At 38.6% G+C, this 22346-nt stretch overlaps 1 protein-coding gene across 3 annotated transcripts in view; it reads right to left on the bottom strand.

Moving 5' to 3' along the window:
- Positions 1–22346, bottom strand: part of cpne5b (copine Vb) — a 132561-nt gene that overhangs the window by 84609 nt on the left and 25606 nt on the right. For 2 of the 3 annotated variants that reach the window (XM_025907371.1, XM_025907372.1), the window contains 6 exons: positions 17770–17810; positions 17386–17432; positions 8892–8995; positions 6341–6380; positions 5435–5449; positions 3441–3517 (listed from right to left, as the gene is read on the bottom strand). In XM_025907371.1, the coding sequence (XP_025763156.1) occupies positions 3441–3517; positions 5435–5449; positions 6341–6380; positions 8892–8995; positions 17386–17432; positions 17770–17810 (324 nt within the window). The remainder of the gene's footprint in view (positions 1–3440; positions 3518–5434; positions 5450–6340; positions 6381–8891; positions 8996–17385; positions 17433–17769; positions 17811–22346) is intronic. The other variant, XM_003441525.5, reaches the window with a different exon arrangement.

Genomic DNA, 22346 nt, shown 5'->3' on the forward strand with positions numbered 1-22346 from the left:
TATATAATGAAAATCACAATGGCTGCTGCCTAATTAAATAAGCACTAATTTCAGGAAGATTAAAGCCATTACAATTAGCCAGAGAAAAGAGAGCACAAGACTGGGGACAAGAATAAAATACACTTATTAATTTGTGTGCCATTTATGCTCAGGATCTATGAGATAAATAAATAAAACATGCCTGTTTTTTCATGTGTGTTTTCATGTCTGTGCACACATTTGCATATGAAGGACAGTATATATTTGGAGGCTGAAAGCAAAGGACTAAAATCAAGTTATGTCATGCATTTTACTGTGATCTTATTTGTACTTTATGGTATTGCAGAATTTATAAAGAAGCAGATTTCTGTGCATATGTGACACAAACATGTAGAAGTAAATATGTATAGAGTTTTACTTCTCCGACTTACACCATATTAGATACTTTGCATGTGCTGGTGAAAAGCGAAATATTCTAAAACATTCCCTGATTTTTTTTTCCAAGCACGTCTTAGACAAATGTTTTGACATTTTTCAAGCAGTGGAATATGAATCACTCTTCATTACTCCACAGAAACATGAAACCAAATTTCAGTCGTGAGTATATCTGCCAGGGAAATGCAACACTTTGTGTGTGAATGCGTATATGTGCATGCTCATTTAAACTCTGTGTTTTTACTGTTCCTCCACATTACAAACTCACCCCCATGGAAGCTATTTTAAAAAAAAAAGCAGCAACTCAGCCTGTTATCTATAACTTGCAGTGAAAAGTTGCTAATCACTTTAAATCCTTTGTATAACCTAACCTTTGTGTCCTGCACATAATCATACAGGTGTTTAATATCTCACGGGAATGGCATTTAAGGGTATTGTTTACTGCATATTGACTAAGTAAGAGCACTGAATTAAAGTGATCCCAAAATCTGAATCAGAGTCAGCCAGAAACCAACAGTGATCAGTCATTACAAGCCAGAACAAACTCCTCATGTACTATCCCAGAGTTACACTGGTATGCCGGCTTTGACCATGTTAAAAACAGGCTTGCCCTACATACGCCATGAATGGTGAAAGGTTGATGTAATTATTTTTGTTTTGGTTTCCAGCGGAGCTTTTATTTTGCAGCTTTTAAAAAAAGATTAAAGGCTGTCGTAAAAATGAAATTTGGCAAGCAGTTCCTTTATCTCGCAGCTGCAGAATGTCTCAAAGTAAAAATGAATGGTTTGGCAAATACTCCATTTCTTTTCTAAACATGCCATACATATTCCCACTACAGATAGACATGGCTCAATATTAAACTTCTAATAACATTAGTAAGCTCTATGCTCTCAATATAGACTTTCAGGACAAATTATATTTACTAAAGTCCCCCCATTAGCCGGCAACTTCAGTGGAAAATGTGAACCATGGATGGGGAGAACGTATAAACACACAGTCGGAAATGGTTTGGTAACAGTTTTGCAACTTTCATCATCACAGGTGTGCCGAGAGAACCAAACCCTCTTTCGTATTTTGTGTAAAGTTCACTGCACAAATCTGACAAGTCTGTCTATCAACAGCACGTCCCCTATGTTGCTAGTAGAAATATTCACATTGACGGGCATTTTATTTAATAATGAATGTCATGAAGAGAACAGAGACAGAGACTTAGATTGTAAAACATAGATTTTACTCTTAAATTAGACCTGTATGGAAATCTTTGCACTAAAGTGATTTCAGACCCAGCCTGGTGATTTGTATGTCCATACGCATTCCTGCATTTGAACAACAGTTTGTCACATTACCAGAAAAAGAGGCGAAATCCCAGAAACAAACACTTGTTGCAGCACAATTTTTAAAAAAATGAGAGCACATTTCTAACAATCTTTGTTCTTTGAAACATGTCAGCACAAACCATCTGTTCCTGAATCTGTTTTTACTGGTCAGCATTTGTTTGATACAAAGATCTACACAAGCAGGGACTGGGTTCTCGTTAAATTTTTACTTCAAATCATAAATATCTTAAGGCATGTCTTTACTGTTCTACATGCTTTCCCATTGGGTGACCTACAAAGCGCTGGGCAGGTCGTTTTAATGTTACAGCAGATAACTGCAAATGCAAAGTCGGGTAGAAAACACAAGTAGAAACAAAAGTAAGTCGATGATGACTTGCTGAATGATGGCCACAATCTAACAACTTAATGAATAATGAAAAATAAATAATAAATTGGTTCAAAACCCCTAAAACACTAATTTAAAAATCTGCTTACGAAGATTTGTTTTTTTGTGTTTTTTTTAAGTGAACGTGAATGTCATGTCAGTTCCGCCAGTGCAGGAACCTGGAATCATTTCTCATATACTAAGCAGTTAAATATCGAAATTCAGATGTTCTCTCTTAATGCTCTCCAGGGTAACACACTCAGATGTAAGAACCAGCACATTGTACTGAAAGCAGCATTTGAACAACTTTGCCTGAATGCACAATAGCCCGGCAGACTGGTGATGATGATGGTTGATAGATATAGAAAGACAGATAACAGGATACCCCATTAACACTACATTTTCCTCAGCTAGTGTGAGAGCACAAGCTGAGGAGATGAGCAGTAATTTAGGTAATTTTGCTCTACTCGATTCCCTTTTCTTTAATGACAATAATTATCAGTGGATAACATCTGTAGGATGTGGGTGTTGGCCCCCACCCACCTCTTCCACCCCACCAGACACCACCGGCACACTCACACACTCTCCTTTCTTGTCTGATTTGTGTCTTTACCGACGTCTTCTTCTAAACCGCCCCTGTGTCTTTGCCTTTTTTTCCCATCATCCGCCCCCTCTTGTGATTTCTCTTTTTACCTCACGTTCTTTCTGACCCTAAGTCAGTTTCTTTTCTACTAAATTAGCACCTCCTACAGTCTATTTATACACTTCTCTCAGTCCTTTATAACTTTGTACTTTAATAATCTCCTCGCAGCTGATGTAAAGCTTCTCAGAAACACGCAAGCTAAGGCTTCACTAGCATTTTTAAATGGAGACAAAACTTACATCAATGAATTCATCTTATTTTCAGTCAGTACCAGACAGACTATTTATTATTGCAAGATGCTACAGTGCCATGTGCTGGCAGTCAACTGACATCCAAGTTCATCTAATGGACACATTTTGTAAGAACCCATTTATGTGATTTTCTGCAATCACTTTCTTAGAAAAGCATCAAAAATGCCAAGCTGGGTCTAGTCTGTATGTTGTTATTTAAATGTTATGTTCACACCTGTGAAGATGCCTAAACCAGATATGCAGGTATGAAGCTCCCGAAAGAGCGTTATTGACCCAAACTCGGAAACGGAACTGAGATAAGTAATTGCATTTGTGTCAAAGTCATTTTTTCTGCCCTTTCTCTCCTCTTAGCACTGCGTAGTGTTCCTCAATCACATTTGGAGTCAGGGGGCATTTTGCCATTGCGAAAATTGGCTTGAACTCCTACTCACCCCAGTGGTTTCTCCAGTCGACTGGCTGGCGATCCAACAATCTCGCCAAGAGTACAGAACATCTGACCCAAAAAGTCCTGCAGGGAAGAAAGGAAGGAAGAAAAATAGAAGATGAAAGGAAAAAAAGAAGGGCGGGATTGTAGACGTGAAACAGAAAGTCTACAGATCAAGTCAGATTAACCTCAGGATGTTCCACCAGATCTCGTACCACTGGAGTGTTCATGCAAATTCAAGAATTTGATAAATTCACTGAAGCTTGTTCACTCATGCTCATTCGCAAGGTCAAAGTTAACATTTGGCCGTGCATACACAGTTTACATCAGCAAACTATTTCATTTTTAGTGATCATTACGATAAGTACTGTATTTGCTACACTTAAAACACAACTGATACTCCTTTTCATAAAAAGTGATATTACTGTGATGGGCTAAATGATGTGACATTGTGACATCATGTCCATTGCTGGTGTGAAGCTGGTTTATAGAACTGAACCCAAAAAATCCAGTAGGCTATGTATGCATGATTGCATACTGGGTTAATGCAATGGTCAAAATGTTTTCCACTAAAATCAGGTCTGCTCCACACGTAGGCAACTTAACAGCACCATGAGTTTTATCCATCCATCCCACCTGTCAACAGACGTGAGATAACACCAACCTCTGTGCAACCCTTACGTTTGAAAAAAGAATAAATAAGTAATGATAAAATCCTTTAAAGTAGAACTTCAACCTAAATGTTAAAACTGTTGTTTTTAATAAGAAATGGCAGCTGGAGCTCAAAATCAAAATCTTAGCAATAGCAGCTGCAACAAATTCAGCTTTATTCAGCTTACTAAATCAACAGTATAACATGGTTACACAGCAAAAGACAAAAAGTTTTAAAAAAGCACACCTCAACAGATCCAATAAAACTAGCACGAGTACACGGAGAATCCATTGTGTGGTTGTTTCAAAGCCGTGAACTAACCATATTAATTGCTTCTTTGCGATAATCGATTCTACTTTTCTCACTTTGTGAGAGCTCATATGACCAGACCTCTGTCCAACATGGAAACATCAACAGTTCTGCAGTTCAGTTCTTGCTGTGGTACTGTTTTCACTTTTAACCACAGAAATAACCTCAGCGTTTCAACCATGTTTGCTGGGTAACCACATAACCAAAACCTTAATACAAATTGTAAAGCAAAGGGGAAGACTTGATGGATAATAATAATAATCTGAACTAAAGAAGAACGCTATTAAAAGAGCCTACCTGTACTTTGAGTCCCTCAACTTCAAAACAAAGTAGAGACACATTTCAAAGTATTTGAATTTAACCAGTCATCAGAAATTATTGTAACCCACTCAGAATATGCTCCAACCAACCTGATGGAAACCACTCATTTAATGAACCGTGAAGTATTACACATGATGGGATAAGATGGCGGTATTCAGTGACCCGTGTGCAATGGCCAGAAACATGATTGAACACAGTTCTAGCTCATCATGTCTGTGGACAAAGTCTCTCAGTGTCAGCCGGCACTGATCTACTTCATCAGACTCCCAAGTTTTTCTGCAAAGAATCTCATTGTGTATTTTTCAGCATAGTCTTTCCTGAACTTATCAGAGACAGGATGTGGGGCAATCCAAAGCAAAAGTCCTTAATATTGACCTCGACAGACTGGGATCGTTAAATAATTCATTGGGCTATAGAGTGATTCATTTCAATGAGTCTCTAGTTTTTTTTAGGCCAATTAATTCCACTCAATGCAGCCCATAAGAGCCTGGAAACCTGATCATCTCGATCGTGTTGAATAAAACATTCGAAAGGCACAAAAACTACATAGTTCCACTGAAATTACTGTGGCCAGTAACAAGAGCTGTGCAAATGGCTTGACTTGGCTCTCAGTTGTTTTTATTGTGATCAGTGGCGCCTTCTTTTCTCCTGAGAGACGGCTCATTCATGTGAAACAGCAGCCATGCAGTGTTAGAAGTGAGAGAGATGCTGGGACCTACGTTGAGTTCTGCGGGCTTCCAGAAAAGTTGGGCGGCAGCAGCAACAACAACAACAACAGTAACAACAGAGCACATCATATACCAGCACACAACACCATATCAAATACCTAGCACTCCTGGCACTGTTCAAAATGGTGAAGTGGGAGCAGGAAGACGACAACATGCAGTGCCCCAAAAGTAAAACCCAAACCACAACAGAGAAACAGTTAAAGCAAGTGATGGAAAAACGCAAACCTCACTTATCCAAATACACCAAATAATCACCGGCGCTGATTATTTTGACATTTTCAATGCTTTTCTGTCACCATAGTTTCCAGTCATGAGCAAAAAATAATGCGCTTTTTCCCCCCAGAACAACAAAATGATTAAGAACAAAAATAATGTGATGCATCGCTTTAAATGGAAACTAATGGTTAAAAGCATTACGTAATCCTTTTTTCTACATGAGTGTATATTATGGTGTTACATACTATCCATTACTACAGTGCCAGTAAAACCAATAAAAAAAAGACTGAAAGAATCAGTTGCTGATCAAGTAGACATTTAAATTATAAGTGAGTATATATAAGTACAGTATATGACTGCACATCTAAAAACAATAGCACTGTGAATAAAAGAGAACAAATAAAAACTTTGTATTTGGATACTTATGTGATCAGGCAATAGATGGGGTTTGCTTTATTCCACCCTGAAAACATGCAGCAGGCGACAACCTAATTAAAACAAGCAATATAAGACCACTGATAAAAGGAATTTTTACTATCTTCAATTTTGTCAAACATCATATTTAAATGTTTCCGTGGAGGAATTTTCTCCACAGCAATTCAAGCCAATAATTCAGATTTTACCCAAAACTGATCTCCATTTATCTGTGGTTCAAGGTTTAAAACAGCTGTGAGCACTCACGTGTTTGGACAGGTCGGGGCTTTTGGAGTCAACATCATACCTGAAAGGAAGCAAAATGAAAACAAAAGCCTTACTTTATACATTTGACCGATGTCACATTGCAGGTTTTCGAATGAAAATCTTTGTATGTTTTTGTTTATCAAGTTGAAGAAACGGAGGGAAGCAGGAGATAGTCATTATAATTGGTGCAGTGCATGGATTACAAAGAAATAAAGCACAGGGAAAGAGCTAAAAGAAAACGATATAAGGTCACACTTAAATGTTCTGCGCTGAAAACTGCAGCGTTTAGTGAGGTGAGTGAGCATCAAGAGAGAAGAAAAACAAAGTTATGTGTGAAATCAGAATGAGGAGAGATGAAAAGAACCGAGATCTTAGTGTCGTTTCAGATGTTGTTTTTTGTGGTGCTGAGTAACTGGAAAGGGGTTTGACTACAGACAATAAGAGCTGAGTGGTGGACCTGATCTGATTTGCATCTGAATGTAAAGCAATAAAAGGGAAAAGGGACATATGTGATGTCCCAAGATTAAACGTGTGATGAAACAATGGATCCCGTTTGCCTGGAGATCAAATCAAATACAGTTACTGAGTAATATGTTGAATAAACAGCGCGCAAGACTTTCTCTTGGTGAGCTGCACTGTCTTTGACAGCTTATGGTGGCACAGATTTAGAGCGTCACACTGCTCAAAGACATTTGACAGATTTGTTGTTTCAAATTTAAATCAATTTAAACCATAAAAGAGTTAAACAAACTGCATTAAAACCTGAGGAGCTCAAATTAGAAAAAGCTTCTTTTTGGAATCTGACATATCCAAAAACTTTAAGCTTAAAAGCAGATGTGATAATATTACCAAAGAAATCCATTATATTATCGTGTTCTTACATAGTTTGTTTTTAAATACATGTTTTTTGGGGCTTATTAGCAGATCACATTTAGAAACACATGTAAGATTAGATTTATGTTTATATTTAGGCTGGATCTCTCTTGTGGAAAAAATAACTTTGACAGTTGCTTCTTCCAAACCACTGCTCTCAATTAACATGCGCTTATACCAAAATATGATCACTTTATCTTTATTAACAGTCTGCAGATGTTTAAGATTGCTGTCATTAAATCTCTAATTGAAAATCCTTGATTAAGGGCGTTTTGGCCAATTACTGCCAAATATCCATTACACCCTTTATTTATGATTATTGTTACTCATTTTATTTATTATTTTTATTAGATTAGCATACAATAATGGTTCCATATTTAGGAGTTTCATTCAGCATTCAGAGAGCATGATAACGCAGAGACAAGCATGGGTAAAAAGCATCAACCATCTTCTCATATCCTCACACAATGGACTCTTCTCTATAGCTATCACGCTGGATCTCGGTGTTGCATTTGACACCACTGATCATATCGTGCTTTGACTCAAAGGACGAGCACTGTGCTGGTCATATTTATCAGATGTTGAAAGTCTTCCAAAAGTCATATAAGAGGTTCAATGTGTGTTAGGTGACAATGCACATATTTCTATTGGCAATTGGTGATATCTATCTCTGTTTTTGGCCCTAAAAACATGGCATTAACTTGACCTCTAGCACTTCTGATTCCACTGAGTCATTTTTGACTAGAATATCTCCTTTAACTCATGCATTTAAAGCCATCTGTAGCGCTGCCTACAGATGAGCCGTCCAGCATTATTAACATTACAAACATGCCTTCTTAGAATGATGCTGAAAACGATCCCATTCATTTGTTACTTCTGGGACCAGCAGTTGTAATTCTTTACTATCAGGATATAGCTCCCGGAAAGCTTCTACAAGATGTTGCTCTGAAGATATTAAGTAGCAAGAGAGATCCCATTTCAGTCCTTTAGCTATATTGCTATAGGCTCAGGCTGCTGGTGGACCTCCCATCAAGCACGGAGCACGTCTCTTATCTCATTTCTTCCTCTATGTATTCATGTAGCCTTGTTCGTGTCATTAATTGTGTTTCTTTCCTCTTCAGTAAGTTGTGCATTTTCCTCTCTGGCCTTTCTCTCTCTGAAAGTCTTGCAAACATCTCTAGGTCTGCATGATCCTGATCTGAAGTTGCTAGCCCCGACCACATGTCAAGTGTTTATCACTATATTTTTTTCTGTTCTTTTCTTTCTTTGCTTCCCCCTCACCCCAGCAGGTCTAGACAGACATCATCTATAGCAGGTTCCTTCCTGGGGTGTTTTTCTCACCACAGTCAGGGTGCTCCTCAAAGAGAATTGCTGCTTTTTTTCTTTTTTTGAATTGTAAGGCTTACCTTAAGATGTATATGAAAAATGCTGAGATTACATTTGTTATGCACTGGTGTAAATAATCTAAATAAAACAAAAGACATGCCATTTCAGAGCAATGTTTAGATCCCCATCCATATTTTGGCGTGGTGAGAGAGGTCAGTCTTGTTGGAAATAGTTAGGGTTGTTGAATTTTCCGGTCAGGTATGGCAGATGGTCAGTTTCTTAACTGAACTGAACGGCGTAGGCAGATAGTGCAGAAAAGGAAGTGAAATAATGAAAACTAAACATCACTCACAAGTCAAAGCGAAGGTTCTGCTTCTCCTCAAAAAAGTAGTCCAAGATGTACTTTCTAACAAAGTCGGGGTTTAGAGTGTTGTCTATCACCTCTGTTCTGCCAAACTGTAGGAGGAGAAAGACAGATGGAGGTCAGGAGAAGAGAATGACGAAAGAACAAGCAAGACATTGAAACACAGTTTTAAAAACAAATACAGTTAGTGTGTGCTTGCACTTTAACTTTTTTCCTCCCTTTTCATCTCTTTCCTGGGCTTATTACGTAAGTGTATGCACACAGTCACAGAGGCCTGATTAATGGAGGTGCTTTCACATGGTTCTGCTGTGCAAATGAAATCAAGGGTGGGTTTCCCGGTTGCTTGATCTTCACCCCTCTCCTGTATTAATTACAGCAGGTTAGCGCATACATCAACCCCGCGGAAGCAAAAGGAAAATGTAAGACGCCGGGAAAATGTGTGGATAGAGAAAAGTTATGGGTAGACTTGGAGGAGAAAAGGGGAAAGGGACAAAAACTGCTGGAGGGAAGGAAATGGGGATACTGTTTGAGTCAGAGCTTTGGATTGAAAAGAGTCAGAAGGGTAGAAATGAGAAAAGAGTGGGGAGACATGACGAGGAGAAAAGCAGTCATTAGGGCTTCCTACATTTTCTCACTCCTAAATTACAAATGCAGGATAAATATGCCAGAGAAAATCTGACAAAGGCCCAGAAACTCCAAATATATGCATAATCACTGGCCACTGTATTAGGTACATTTTGCAAGTAATGGTTTGGACCCACTATAGCCTTCAAAATGGTCTCAATTCTTCACTTCAGCAAAGTGCTGGAAACATTCCCCACATATTTTGGTCTATATTGACATGATAGCATCACACAGATGCTGCAGATTTGTAAGCTGCACATCCTTGATGTGGAATCTTAACTTTCCACCACATCTCAAAGGTGCTCCACTGGATTGAGATCTGGTGACTGTGGAGACCATTTGAGTGCCGTGAACTCATTGGCATGTTCAAGAAACCAGTTTAAGATGATTTGAGTTATGGAGTTAAGGGATGGATGTGCCATTAAATGGTGCTCATTTGGTACTAATGGGTCCAAAGTGAACCAGGAAAATATCCCCTACACCATTACACCACCAGCAGCCTGAACTGTTGAAGCAAGGCAGCATGGGTCCATGCTTTGAAGTTGTTTGTACCAAGTTCTAACCCCAGTCTTATACTGCCCAATTTAGGTAGCCTCAGTATACTGTTCTGTCCTGTGTAACAGAAGTGGCACCAAGCACGGTCTTCTGCTGCTGTAGCCCATCTGTTCAAAGGTTCGACATGTTGTGCATTCAAAGACATTCTCCTGGTTGTGGTTATTTGAGTTGCGACTGCCTTCCTGTTTGGCCATTCTCCTCTTACCTCTGAGATCAGCACTGGATATTCACCCCGAGGACAGCCTCTCACTGGATATTTAAAAATCTTTTTGGTCACCATTCTCTGTAAACCCTAGAAATGGCTGTGTGGGAAAATCCCAGTAGATCTACAGTTTGAGAAATACTCAAATCAGCCCACCTGGCACCAACAAACATGCCACATTCAAAGTTACTTCAGTCACCTTACTTCCCAATTCTGATGCTCAAGTTGAACCTCAGGAAATCATCCTGTCTATATCTACATGCCTAAATGCTCCCATGTGATTGCCTGATTAAATTGTGTCAGTTAAAACCTTCACAGATTTATATTTAATAAAATAAAAATAAAAAGTGAAGCCTTAAAGCACACATTACCTCATTCTTGACTTTATACTAAGTCTGAGCCCTGCTGGTGTTTGCACAAACATAAAAACAGTGGAGTCAGACGAGAGCAGTTAACACAAGAATGAAATTACCTCAAAATGGATTCAAGAAAACACACACTGGAGATTGCACCACATTTCCCGTGTATACTGAGTCTCCTCTGTGCATGGCTGCATGTTTTTGATGTCACATTTAATGGTGTCCTGCCAGCACAGCTATAAACTGTTTGCGGTTTGAACATCTCAGCTCAGTCATAGTTATTTGCTGGTAATATCACCAGAACTTCACAAGATAAATCACATCTTACTTCTACATTTCTAAATTTGAACCATGTGAGCATGCTCTGGGCCTGTAGGGGATAGCTGCTCTTGTTATAGCTCAGAAAAAGACGTTATTTCTACATCTATTAAAGCCACGCCTCCTGTGATAGGTTTAATATTCATTTCATCCTTATATCACAACAAGGAACAGCATTAATTGATTTGTAATGAGCCGCATTAATCATATTTTTTCTTAATTGATTTCCTTAATCAAATCCATCTTCCTTCATGCCTAATATTATAACGATGCACAGATGTCAGAGGCAAGCATTCCTTCTTTTGTTAGAAAGATGAAAATTCAACCTGTGCTCAATCTAAACGTATGCAATAATGACACTGGGTCAGATGCCAATCGTATACAGACAAAATGCTTCCACAGATATCACAGAGGCAGAGGGCAAACGTGCTCTGTTGGTGTCATCAGCATAATAGCAGTCGAGAGGTGTTTGACCTTTAATGTGTAGGTAATGTTATGAAAACCAAACCATGATATTTTCCTCAATATGTGTGAATTTCATTTTTTTCAAGTAAAAGTCGAAACCAAAGGTACAAAATGTAAGTGAAGAGAAGACTGTGTGGTGCCAGACATGGTTCAAAAACTTCTTTCCATCTAGAGTTTGTATAACACCACCACTGGCCTTCTAATGCTGATTTTTGTCTTGGTTGTTATTCTTCCTCATGCACATTGTGGGTGTTTACATTACAATATAAGGCGCCTTGAGGGGACTGTTGCTGTGATTAGGCGCTATATGAATAAAACTGATTTAAACTGAAATGGTATTCTGCTGTAACATCCTGCTTGGTGGAAAATGTCAGTAAAGCGTTACCAAGTGCATCAAAATGTGACAAGGAGCAAGCGTCAGTATGTGATGAGTTTGGAATAAGAATATGTTGTAATATGTGCAATATAATATGTGCAAACTGTAGTATTTTTAGTGCAATAATGCTTATTTGTATGGGAATAAGCATGCAACTTCAACGAGTTCCACACAACATTCGTAGCTTAAAGCAAATCTGCAACGCCCTTTTCAGAGTCACTCTTGTTTTCCACAGTCTCATAACTCACCAGCAAGTCTGTCGAACTCTTCATACAGGTAAACAGAACCTGTTTGCAAAGATTAATCTTCCCATAACGTGGAATGCAGCTTCTGTGAGCGAGCGTGAGTAAACGATGACTTTGCACCGATAGAAAACTTCGCTCTTCTGTGATATTGCACCACTGTCGAATCCCTCTTTCTAAAAATAGGAGGGCAGGACTACTGATATTGAATCTGTGTTCTGCCCTGAGTTTTTTTCCGAAGCACCCGGAGCTGTTGATGAGGTTGTGAGCACATGTTAGTAAAGAGGCGGGAGATTGCAAAAATGAGCACCATACGTGATTTCCCAGCTGAGTGGAAGAGACAATACCGTGCTGCAGAGTTCATTAGATACTGCTGGGCTGCTGGAGCTGGCTAATGAGAATCTGGCAGGAAGTCCCTGACCTGCACCCTCGACATTTACACACATAGACGCAAGGCAGCTGGCACGCATATACTTATGGCATCTGAACTCTTCGGTCCGCTGATGTAGAGACCGATAGTGTCTCGTGTTGAAAATGTGACCATGTCCCTAAGTCTCACTGCAAGTGAGCATGGTGTTAAATTAAGAAATGAGCAAAGGAGAACAGTAATAAGACATGTATAATCCATTATTATCTTTTTTGGCTGTCCCAAATATGGCTAAGACCGTCCAGTGTTAATTACGCTGACCTTCATAGTTTGCATAAACAACCTTTTTTTTTTTTAACACACACAAACCGCCAGTGCAGATTTTTGCCATCTGAATATACTGTAGTTCCTTTTCTGTTCTTTGTGGCTCAGCAGACAGCAACACAGTGCTCATATAATGAGCATGGTGGAGTCAGTAGTGTGAATTAGTGTGAGATAGCTTTCTGTCTGTTTTGGCCTTCAGTGAAAAGCATTGGGTTGAGTTTAAAAAAGAAATCCCCAAGACAAAGAAAAGACACAGAAACACGAAGAATACTGAGCAGCTCCCCAGGACTGATAGAGAGTTTAGGGAGGAAGAGTAAAACAAGCAGCTGAAAACCATTTCTTCCACGATAAGTGCTGCACGGCTTCATGGGAAAGCAACTCCCAAGGTTTGTTAGAGCTTCGAGCCACAGCTGTGACTGTGCGAAGTCTGGGTATGTGTGCACATCAAACAAATTCTCATTTGTGCTCATACGCGCAGAAACAGGCATGTGCACCAACGCACACACAAACACACACTCATTCACATAGCAGGTAGTAGCAGATAATGTCAGACGGTGGGAAAAAATAATAGAAATCATCAACCGTGTCAATCTCCATTAGCTGTTCTCTGTCTGGCTCACAGCATACAGTGATCACTCGACCACTTTGCACCTCCATTGCTATGTGCTACTTGTTTATATATCCAACAGCCCTTCATCGTATGTATGTACTACATATGAGGTGCAACCATTCAGTTCAGCGACACCACCTGTGAAAGTAGGAAAAAAAAATACTGTTTAAATTTGGTTTATCTTTCCCTCATGTTAGTCTCCCTTGCAGTGCAGCTCTCTGAGCAACTTTAGGTCCACAGGAAAATCAGAATGAGCCTTTCAGGGAGTGATCTGAAAGCAGTAAGTGGGCTGTAAGTGGGCCAAAAGTGAACAAGGAGACAACCTTGAAGGGGAACTCGATCAGATTTAAATAGCTTTTTTGTTTAGTTTTTTTTATTGGAGAGAGTTTCTTATCGTTAGGACTGCACCTTATATTCATCTAATGAACCTAAAAATAAGTTGATGTAATTAAGTGTTAACATTGCAGGGCTTTGTTGATCCATCCTTTCCCCATTTAATAGGTCTTGTCTTGTGTTATATTGTAAGGAGAGGCAAATGGTTCACAAGTATCCTTAATATGACTGTGTTTGTGTGGACATACTGTGGAAACTCAGTGAAGGCAGAGCTGAGACTTTTTGCAGCTGTGATTTTCTGGTATACAGTCTAATTACCCGAGGTACACTTACACAACGATTCCAGGAAGAAGTGTATTTCTAAGAGTGCTCTCAATTTGGGCTGTATTAGTCAGTAATACTTCAAATTGTTCAACAGTAAGTTTGTGCCTGGTAAACATCTCCTATGACCTTTTCAGACTTGGTTTTGGATACTAGAGTCCATATTCAGGTTTATTTTCTCCATTGTTTTGGATGGAGAGTCATTATTGAAGGTCACTTAGTTATTTTGGGTTTTTTTTAAACAATAACCACTGGAGCAATAAAAAGCACTGAATCATCTCGAGCATAAAATCAACCTAAAAGTATCCTACAACTAAATCTGGAGCACTTTAATGTACTGTAGAGGATAATGAGCGTGCAGCAAGTCCACACATAACTTATCTATGCACTAGTTTGATGTATAAAGTGATGCGCATACTCTTCATCAAGAATGAACTGTATTAGCATGGCAGGCATAATGCAGTGTGCACCAAATACCGGAGGAGATGGAAATAATCGTCAAACGTGGCCCCACCGGTGTGCTAGAGGGCCCTGTCAGAAAGCGTTATTTAGCAGTCCCTGGTGAGTCACCTGTTTTAGCTTTGCTTGCTCAATCGGAGGCGCTCAGTGTCGCTCACACAGCATCACCTGGAGCCGCTCCAACACATACAACTGAACAATATGACTATGGATGTGATGGTTCATGTCCGCAAGGAGAGGGCTGATTTAAATGTTTCCTGGTGAACAGCAGAAGATGGAGTGCAATCTGAAGTGAAAATAAACTGAAGTGAAATGCTCATTATATTAATTACATTTTGTGTACTTGATTGGATTAGAAGGCATTCAAACTGAAAAAACAAAGAAGTGGATGGCAAAGGGACCTTTACTGTACATATGCAAATGCATATGCGCTTAGGATTTACACATATGCATACACATTTTCACACCCAGAGAACAGGGCTGTCAGCAATAATTCAGCTACCTTTGAATTAATCCCACACAGCCATCTGTTGGGAGTGAGTAAACATAAGAGCAGCAGATGAGTGTATAAATAAAACAGCCATATACCATATAAATAAATAAATTACATTAAATTATCATGTATTGAAAATATCCGTGCCCATTTGGACAATGTGTTTGATGAAGATTCAATCAAACTGTGCACGTCCAGCCTTGAAGGTGATGCAAGTGAAATCACGGCTGTGGCACTGGGAACATAGCTGTAAATTAATATCACGCTATACTCATCACATTATATTTCCATTTTTAACGACCTTGTTTTTTCATTGCTGTCTTGGTTGATAGTTTGTAATATTTTTGCTGCCTGTTTGCATTACAGAACATTAAAATCGACTATCTAGTGTCAAACGCTATTTATCTTCGCTAGGTTTGGACCAGAAGTTCTCTAACGGGAATAGTTTTTAAAGCAAAATTCACTTTTGATTTATGATTTTTGGATCTAATGACTATAATTTATTGTAAGCCAAACATGTATTCTCATTTACAGCATATTTGCTGTGTTTTTACAGTAAAGCATTGCTCTAGCAATACTCTGTAATTTTCAGATATGTGCATACACAGTACAGTGTTTTGCATTACGAATTTATTAGACCAACATCCGATTTAAGGTTTATGGCACAGCTGCTCCAAATTAAAACTTTTTTATGTTTCTGGAATGGTTTATCCACCAGTATGCACAAGCTCTTTAATCAAAATTATATTTTTCTTACGCTAAAATACAATTACTGTTGTTATCCATAAATTTACATTTTTACAAAAAATAAAAAAGTAAAGAACATTATTAATAATAAAGATGCCAAATTACACTCACTTACTTGCATTCCTGAACAGCAAAATTCTTTTAGTGGTTGAATGCTATGCTTCATTAATTTCTGACTTCTCGGACAAGTCCAGTGTGCTGGCCCAAATTTGGCAATAAATTCAATCATTTTTAGTTTATTCAGATTCTTAAAATATTTATGTTTTCTCGTTTTTATGAAAGGTGGCCTAATAAATCTGTTAAGCACTGTATATGTAAGCACATCTATGAATATATTCATATATGTGTAAAAACATTGTATGAATGGGCTATGCACTCACAGTATTTCACAAATGTTTGTTCCCAGAGTCACAACAGAATTGAGGGGGGAGGGGGGGTAAATACACTGCTCTCTTTTTCTGGAATAATCTATAAGAGAATCTGAAATTCTTATTGTAATTGTTAACTGGTTATGATGGGTGAGTTTAAGTCTGATTTAAAGGATGGAGGAGAGATTCTCCTGTTCAGTGTGACTGCTTCGGAAGTTAATGTTCATTGTCACCTGTATTTATTTCTTTACTTGTGCTTATAGTTGTTGCAATTTCTGCTGCCCCTTCAGCCAGATATCTCTTGGAAAAATAGAGTTTCAATCACAATGACACTCTTTAACTTGACAAATAAAAGATATTTATATACAAAAATATTTACCGTGTCCGTGACAAATTTATTACAGGCTTAGTTCATAAACAGTATACTGTATATATTTTAATTTGGTCTTGCAGTCAGCATTTATTGCAATAGGACAAAAATTCTATTAAAATAAACTACAATGGCCATGTTCGATTTAATCGAAAGCAGCAGCTTGGCCCATTTCTGTTAATAGTTTTTGGATACGAATGGAGGTCTGTGAAACAGCAACAGGCCACATACACATGCACTTGTATCTACTTAAAACTGTTTATCTTAACAACAGGAAAGATGCTGAATATTGTCAACTACATCATTTTGAATTAAATTGCTATTATCATTATTATTATCATTATTAACTTCATTATGTGCCACATTTGGGAATTTCTTCCATGATAAACATTCTGATGTCAGCTGCTTATCACTATTTGCAAAGACATAAAGGTAAAGAGTTCGGCTTTATTTAACACTTTACTTCACATATTTATTTTGTATCATTATGTGGTTTGCTAATTCCACCTGCAATCCAAATAATTAGGTTTCATTAACTGGACAAACAAACAGAATGGTGAGATGACAAGTAGAGAGCTGACGGTAATGCTGCATAAACCAAACAAGGCACACTAAGAAGTGGATTAACGAATCTGCAGCCTGCTGTTTAGTCCCCAAAATGTCAGCATATTGATCATTATGGTGCGAGGGTTTTTGTTGTTGGTTGAAGTCTCCAATTAGGGAATATTTCCTTGGCATTTTCAGACGACTGATGCTTGAACAAGTTTAATGAATTGTCAAAAAACACTCACAGTGAAAAAGGGGGAAAAAAACCCATGAGCTGAATGTCTTAACTGGAGTGCCACCACTCCACCCCTGTGCACACAGAGAGCAAGGCCAGAACTTAATTGGACGTGCTGTAAGTTCTTTCTTTTTTGATTTGTGTGTGCATGTTCGTGCGTACACTCACCTCTCTCCACTGTTTGGTTTCAACACCTTGTGTATAGAGCACGCACACTGTGAAAAAGTGCCAGGGAGGGGCATAAAAGGAGGAAATTTGGTGAAAGAAAGAGAAAACAAGAACCAGGGAGAGAGAGAGAGGAAGAAAAGAGAGTGAGAATTAGAAAAATGGAGGCAAATTCCAAATGGGAAATCAATGTGAGGGTTTTAGCTCCAGTGCAGTGAACAAACAGCCACAGCACACTGAGGGGGAAAAAAAAAGATTTCCCAAACTACAAGGCAACATATCGATAAAAAACACACAGAGGAGAAGCAGAGAACAACCACAACCAGAAGCAGGCGTAGAAAAATAATAAAGTACCATAAATAGGAGAAGTCTTTACAAAATACTCACTTGGATCTGACTTTGAGAATGTGTCTTTATCCAGCAGATTTCTGGAAAATGAAGAGAAGAAAAAAGCAACAACTGTTACTCATGCTGACAGCTCGATGTGAGTCACTTATACTCAGCTATGTTCTAAAATTTATGTGCACATACGGTATATTCTTGTCATGTTTAAGATGCTATCATTAACCAGAAGCCCACTTGAGAAGTGCAGAGCCTTATCTGACAATTTTACAGAAAGTGATCTGATCTGCTGATTCAGATCACTTCGAGTTTTGTGCGCTCTTCATTTTGTGCCTTGGTTTTCTGGTTTTCCCTTTTTTCTTTTCTTCGGGTATCTAGTTTGAGCTTTTGTCACATTGTAGGCTTTGGTAAGTTTCTGGGGACTCTTTTTTTGTTGCATCACATTTCATCTGTCTCTCTCAGCCTCCACTCGTCCCCCTCTGACTGCAGATTCACATCAAACATGCAAAACTCCTCTCTGATGAGAGACTATCAAGAATTTCCTCTCATCGCCACGGCGATTTTTCACCACCACTCCTGGCATCAAAGCCATGACACCTTGCAAATAATTAGATATCAAATTAGATGCAAGCCAGCATTAACACAAGAAGGAAAACAATAAGCCACCCCACATTTAACATCAATGTTTAATAGTGGCATCTGTTCTGCTGTCAGCTCTGTTCATTCATTCAAGTCAAAACGTTTGTTAGGTCCAGGTATTGCTTATGTTCTGGGGACCTGAATGTGTTCAAATACCAGCGGTCACATTATGGGGACTTGGATTCTTTAAGGGGATAAACACCAGGTCCTAGTAATGTAGACTTTTAAAGCTTAAGCTGTTTTTTTTAGCATGTTTTGAGATCAGATTTAGGGTAAATGGCATTAACATTGTCACCGTTATAGGGCAGTCAAATTGGTGGAAAACACTGAAAGATAGATGTTGTGAGGTAAATTCATATTAGAGCAGGAGCAAAAGCACTGCCTATATCAGGGATCAGGATAAAGGGTCCAAAGCAGGATAGCGACGCAGAGATTGGGAACACAAAACAGAAAAAACCCCCAAAAAAACAAGTATGATGAGCAGGAACACAACAGAAAAACAGGAGATAAAGGTGGGAACAGGACAGAAAACAAACACAGACTTAACTAATGAGGGTGAGTCACCGAAAACAGCAGAAGGTAAAACAAGAACATGGTTTTAAATGTAAAACAGAAAGTAAAAAAAGGCAAATAACTAACACTGAGACACGAAGACTAATATAAACACGGTGATAGAGACAAGAAACAGGCGAACTAGAAGCACAAAGAAACAGCACAGAACCAACAAAGGTAACAGGGAGCGAAAGAACACAAATACTCGAAAGCCTATTACAGTGAGGGAGCCGTGGCAGCGGGGAGGGAGCACAAAAGGTATGTGACCCTAGCTTACTTCATAGTGACTGATAAGACCCACTCATGAAGCAAACATGGGTGCCTGCAGCACTGCAGAACATTTGTGTCCCCCGTCAGCCAATGAGAATAACTACACCATCTCTGTTAAGTTATTATTTATGCCTTTCACAAAGAAATCCAACCATGTTTAATCATTTTTTAGCTTCACCATCTACCACTTTTCATTTTTTCCCTGAAGCACCATGTGTAGTGTATGCTGTTTTTTTTTTTTATTATCCCCTATGAGGAGTACAGTATAAAACCAATGTAGAACCATTGGTCACTAATCAACCATTCTACTACTTGTATTATTTATTTGGGATAACGCAGTCAGTAATTGTGGGGTCACCTCATTATATAGTCTCGCTACATGTTGCTCACTAAAAAATCAAATAGGAAGCAGTGGATGATTCCTAACACAACCCTCGTTGCTGTAGCCTACGCTCTGTGTGTTGCAACGGTCTTCTGCTCTTCGGCTCTGGCAAACCATTTATTGACAGTTAACATAAAGCACAGGCGAACAGATTAAAAACTTCCGGCGTTTTGTGAACTGCAGAGAGATCTACCTGATGGCCTTAATCAGCACTGAGTGAGCTTGTTTGTCAAACCCTCTAAGAAACATTCATTTGTATGTAAAAGACTCTTACTCTTACTTACTAAGAGTGCAAGGTTATTTTCACATTTACAATCCCTGCGTGTGCAAATGTGATTGCATGTGAAGCCTTTGACATGCACAAACAAACATGCTCTTTCATTCATTCCCAGACAATGAAATCAACTGGCTAGCGGGGATATCAACACTGAAAATTGTCGGGTTGGATTTTGCACAATGGCAGCCTGATTGCTAACATGTCTCCGTGTTTACTCATCTCATTTGCTCATCTCTGTCTCTGCCCTCCCACCTTACCTCTTACTTTGTAATGGCATGTAGCGTTCAACCTCACACGTTTACATCTGTCATGTTAAAGAACAAAGACTTGATGAATTGTGGATTTTGATTGGTAATAGAACTTGATCACAGTTTGGCTTTTTAAAATATGACAGTTTTTTTTTTAACCGTGCATTGTACAGTGTATTTCATTTCAAGACCAATGTATTTATTAACAACTGCCACCTCTGGCAGCTCATCCCAGCAGATGTAATTACAGACATTTTCCTATTATAGATCACAATGTAAGAATCCCCTCAAACTCAAGTCTGATGAGGGCCTGCCACACTGATTTACAGCAAAGGTTGCAGACACAAAATTACAGGCTTGTATTTGAGTGGAAAGAGCGCATAAAGGTCATTGTCAAGGATCTTGTTCATTCTTTGTTTCTCCGCCTACTGTGCAGGTCCCACTCCATCTTCCAGCGTCCTTCACGTAACATCTGTAAAGTATTGTTTTTAAAGCTTTTTACTTTTTCTACTTTCCCTACACCCTCACATGTGACAGGAATTAATGTCTCAGTCGAGGCTTAACCATACTACACATGTACAACACACTAGTACATCAAAAATCCTTTAAGGGATGTCATCAAATACTATAAAGGTATTTTATTGGGTTTATTTGTGTACATCTTTGACAGATGAAGTTCAAAAATCATTCTTTTCCCTCATAATCATGGAACAATAATTCTGAGTAAAACGCAGCTGTAAGATAATCAAATCAAAGCTTCATTTATTCAAATAATTTATCACTAAGGAGGACATGCTTGGTGTGAACTGACTGTATAAAAATCAAGTAGCTTCCATGTGACCAGTTTCCATTAAATTTAACCTGTTGCATTGTAATTACATGTTACTAAATTGCATGCAACCTTTACATGTAATTAAATTCCTTAAAGTCAACATGTTGGCCATTTAGGCATGAATCCATAGAACCTGGTTACTTAAAATGGGCTATTTGAAATATCAACACGAGCAACACAAAAAGCAGAAGTTTGACGAGTATAGAAGTAGTGTTAATCACATTTTTCTCTCAAGCCTTCATGTGGCTTCAGATCTTTGATCTTTAATTTAGAAACCATTAGTCTCGAACCATGCAGGGCCTTTCACTCTGCTATCATTTGTGATTTGCTAAAATCACAAACGAAATCACACAACAATAATTCACCCAAACACTAATGGGCTCAGAGATGTACAGGAGTCTTTTATCTGAGATAACAGAGTGCAATTAAACACTATTTGACTCCGGACAGTGAGGTGTTCTCGTCTTTTGAAGTGTGTGCAGCACGAAGGCCGGCGCGTGCTTTTGTTGGCTGCACTGAGCAAACATCCTTTGGGAACATAAAACTGGAGCTGGCATAAAGTGATTGACAGTTAGCTCCTGCCAGTAAAACTCTGTTCTTTATATTAATTATTTGCCTGCTTTTTTGTGTGTGTGCTTTCCTCTTAGCTTTTTCCACCCTGTCTCTCTTGATCTATTCCCGCCTGATTTTAATGCATTTTTTTATGAATTTGACTTTCTCTAACTTAATCTCTCCCCCCGTGTTTCGAGTGTTGTGTCACACCTCCATCAAGTCTGACCTTTTCATAATGTTTGCCAGAGGCTGCTATGTTCCTAGCTCTATTACCCTTCACGTTTCCTCTTGCTCGCTTGGTCACGACAGTGACACGAGAGCCTTCACTCGAGATGACAAAGCCTGTTGTCTCCTCTGATTCTCGCTTCTGTTTCTTTCTCGTTTCATTTTCTTCTGCAATTTCTGCTGCCTTCCACCTGAAGCTGTGCTCTTTCATCCACACTAATCTGTTTTGATTTTTCCTCTGTTCCCGTATTTTCTCTCCTTCCTTTAAGAGCTTTCAAGAGCACACTGATAAGAAAAAGAAACACATGAAGTCCTGAAATGTTTTGTTTTTCATCTTACATTTAGGTTAGAAAGACATTCTGAGCTACAATACTCTGTGTTTGTCAAAATGTCTGTGGGTGAAGTATTGCAGTCTAATGTCCCTGAAATGCCTACAGTTCAGTCTAAATAACAAAAAAAACCAAAACATATTTGATACCAAAAAAAGGAAGATAATTAAATTAGCAATTCACCATTTAAAAATTCTGCACTGCTGTAACTCCAGTTGCAGAGAAACGAGGAAATGTGAAAAAAAAAAAAAAAACACCTAGCTATTTTCAGATAACAGTGCTTGTATGCAAAACTGTCCCAGGAATGCATTGTTAA

This window comes from Oreochromis niloticus, linkage group LG5 (assembly GCF_001858045.2).
Source record: "Oreochromis niloticus isolate F11D_XX linkage group LG5, O_niloticus_UMD_NMBU, whole genome shotgun sequence".
NCBI classification, from domain to species: domain Eukaryota; kingdom Metazoa; phylum Chordata; class Actinopteri; order Cichliformes; family Cichlidae; genus Oreochromis; species Oreochromis niloticus.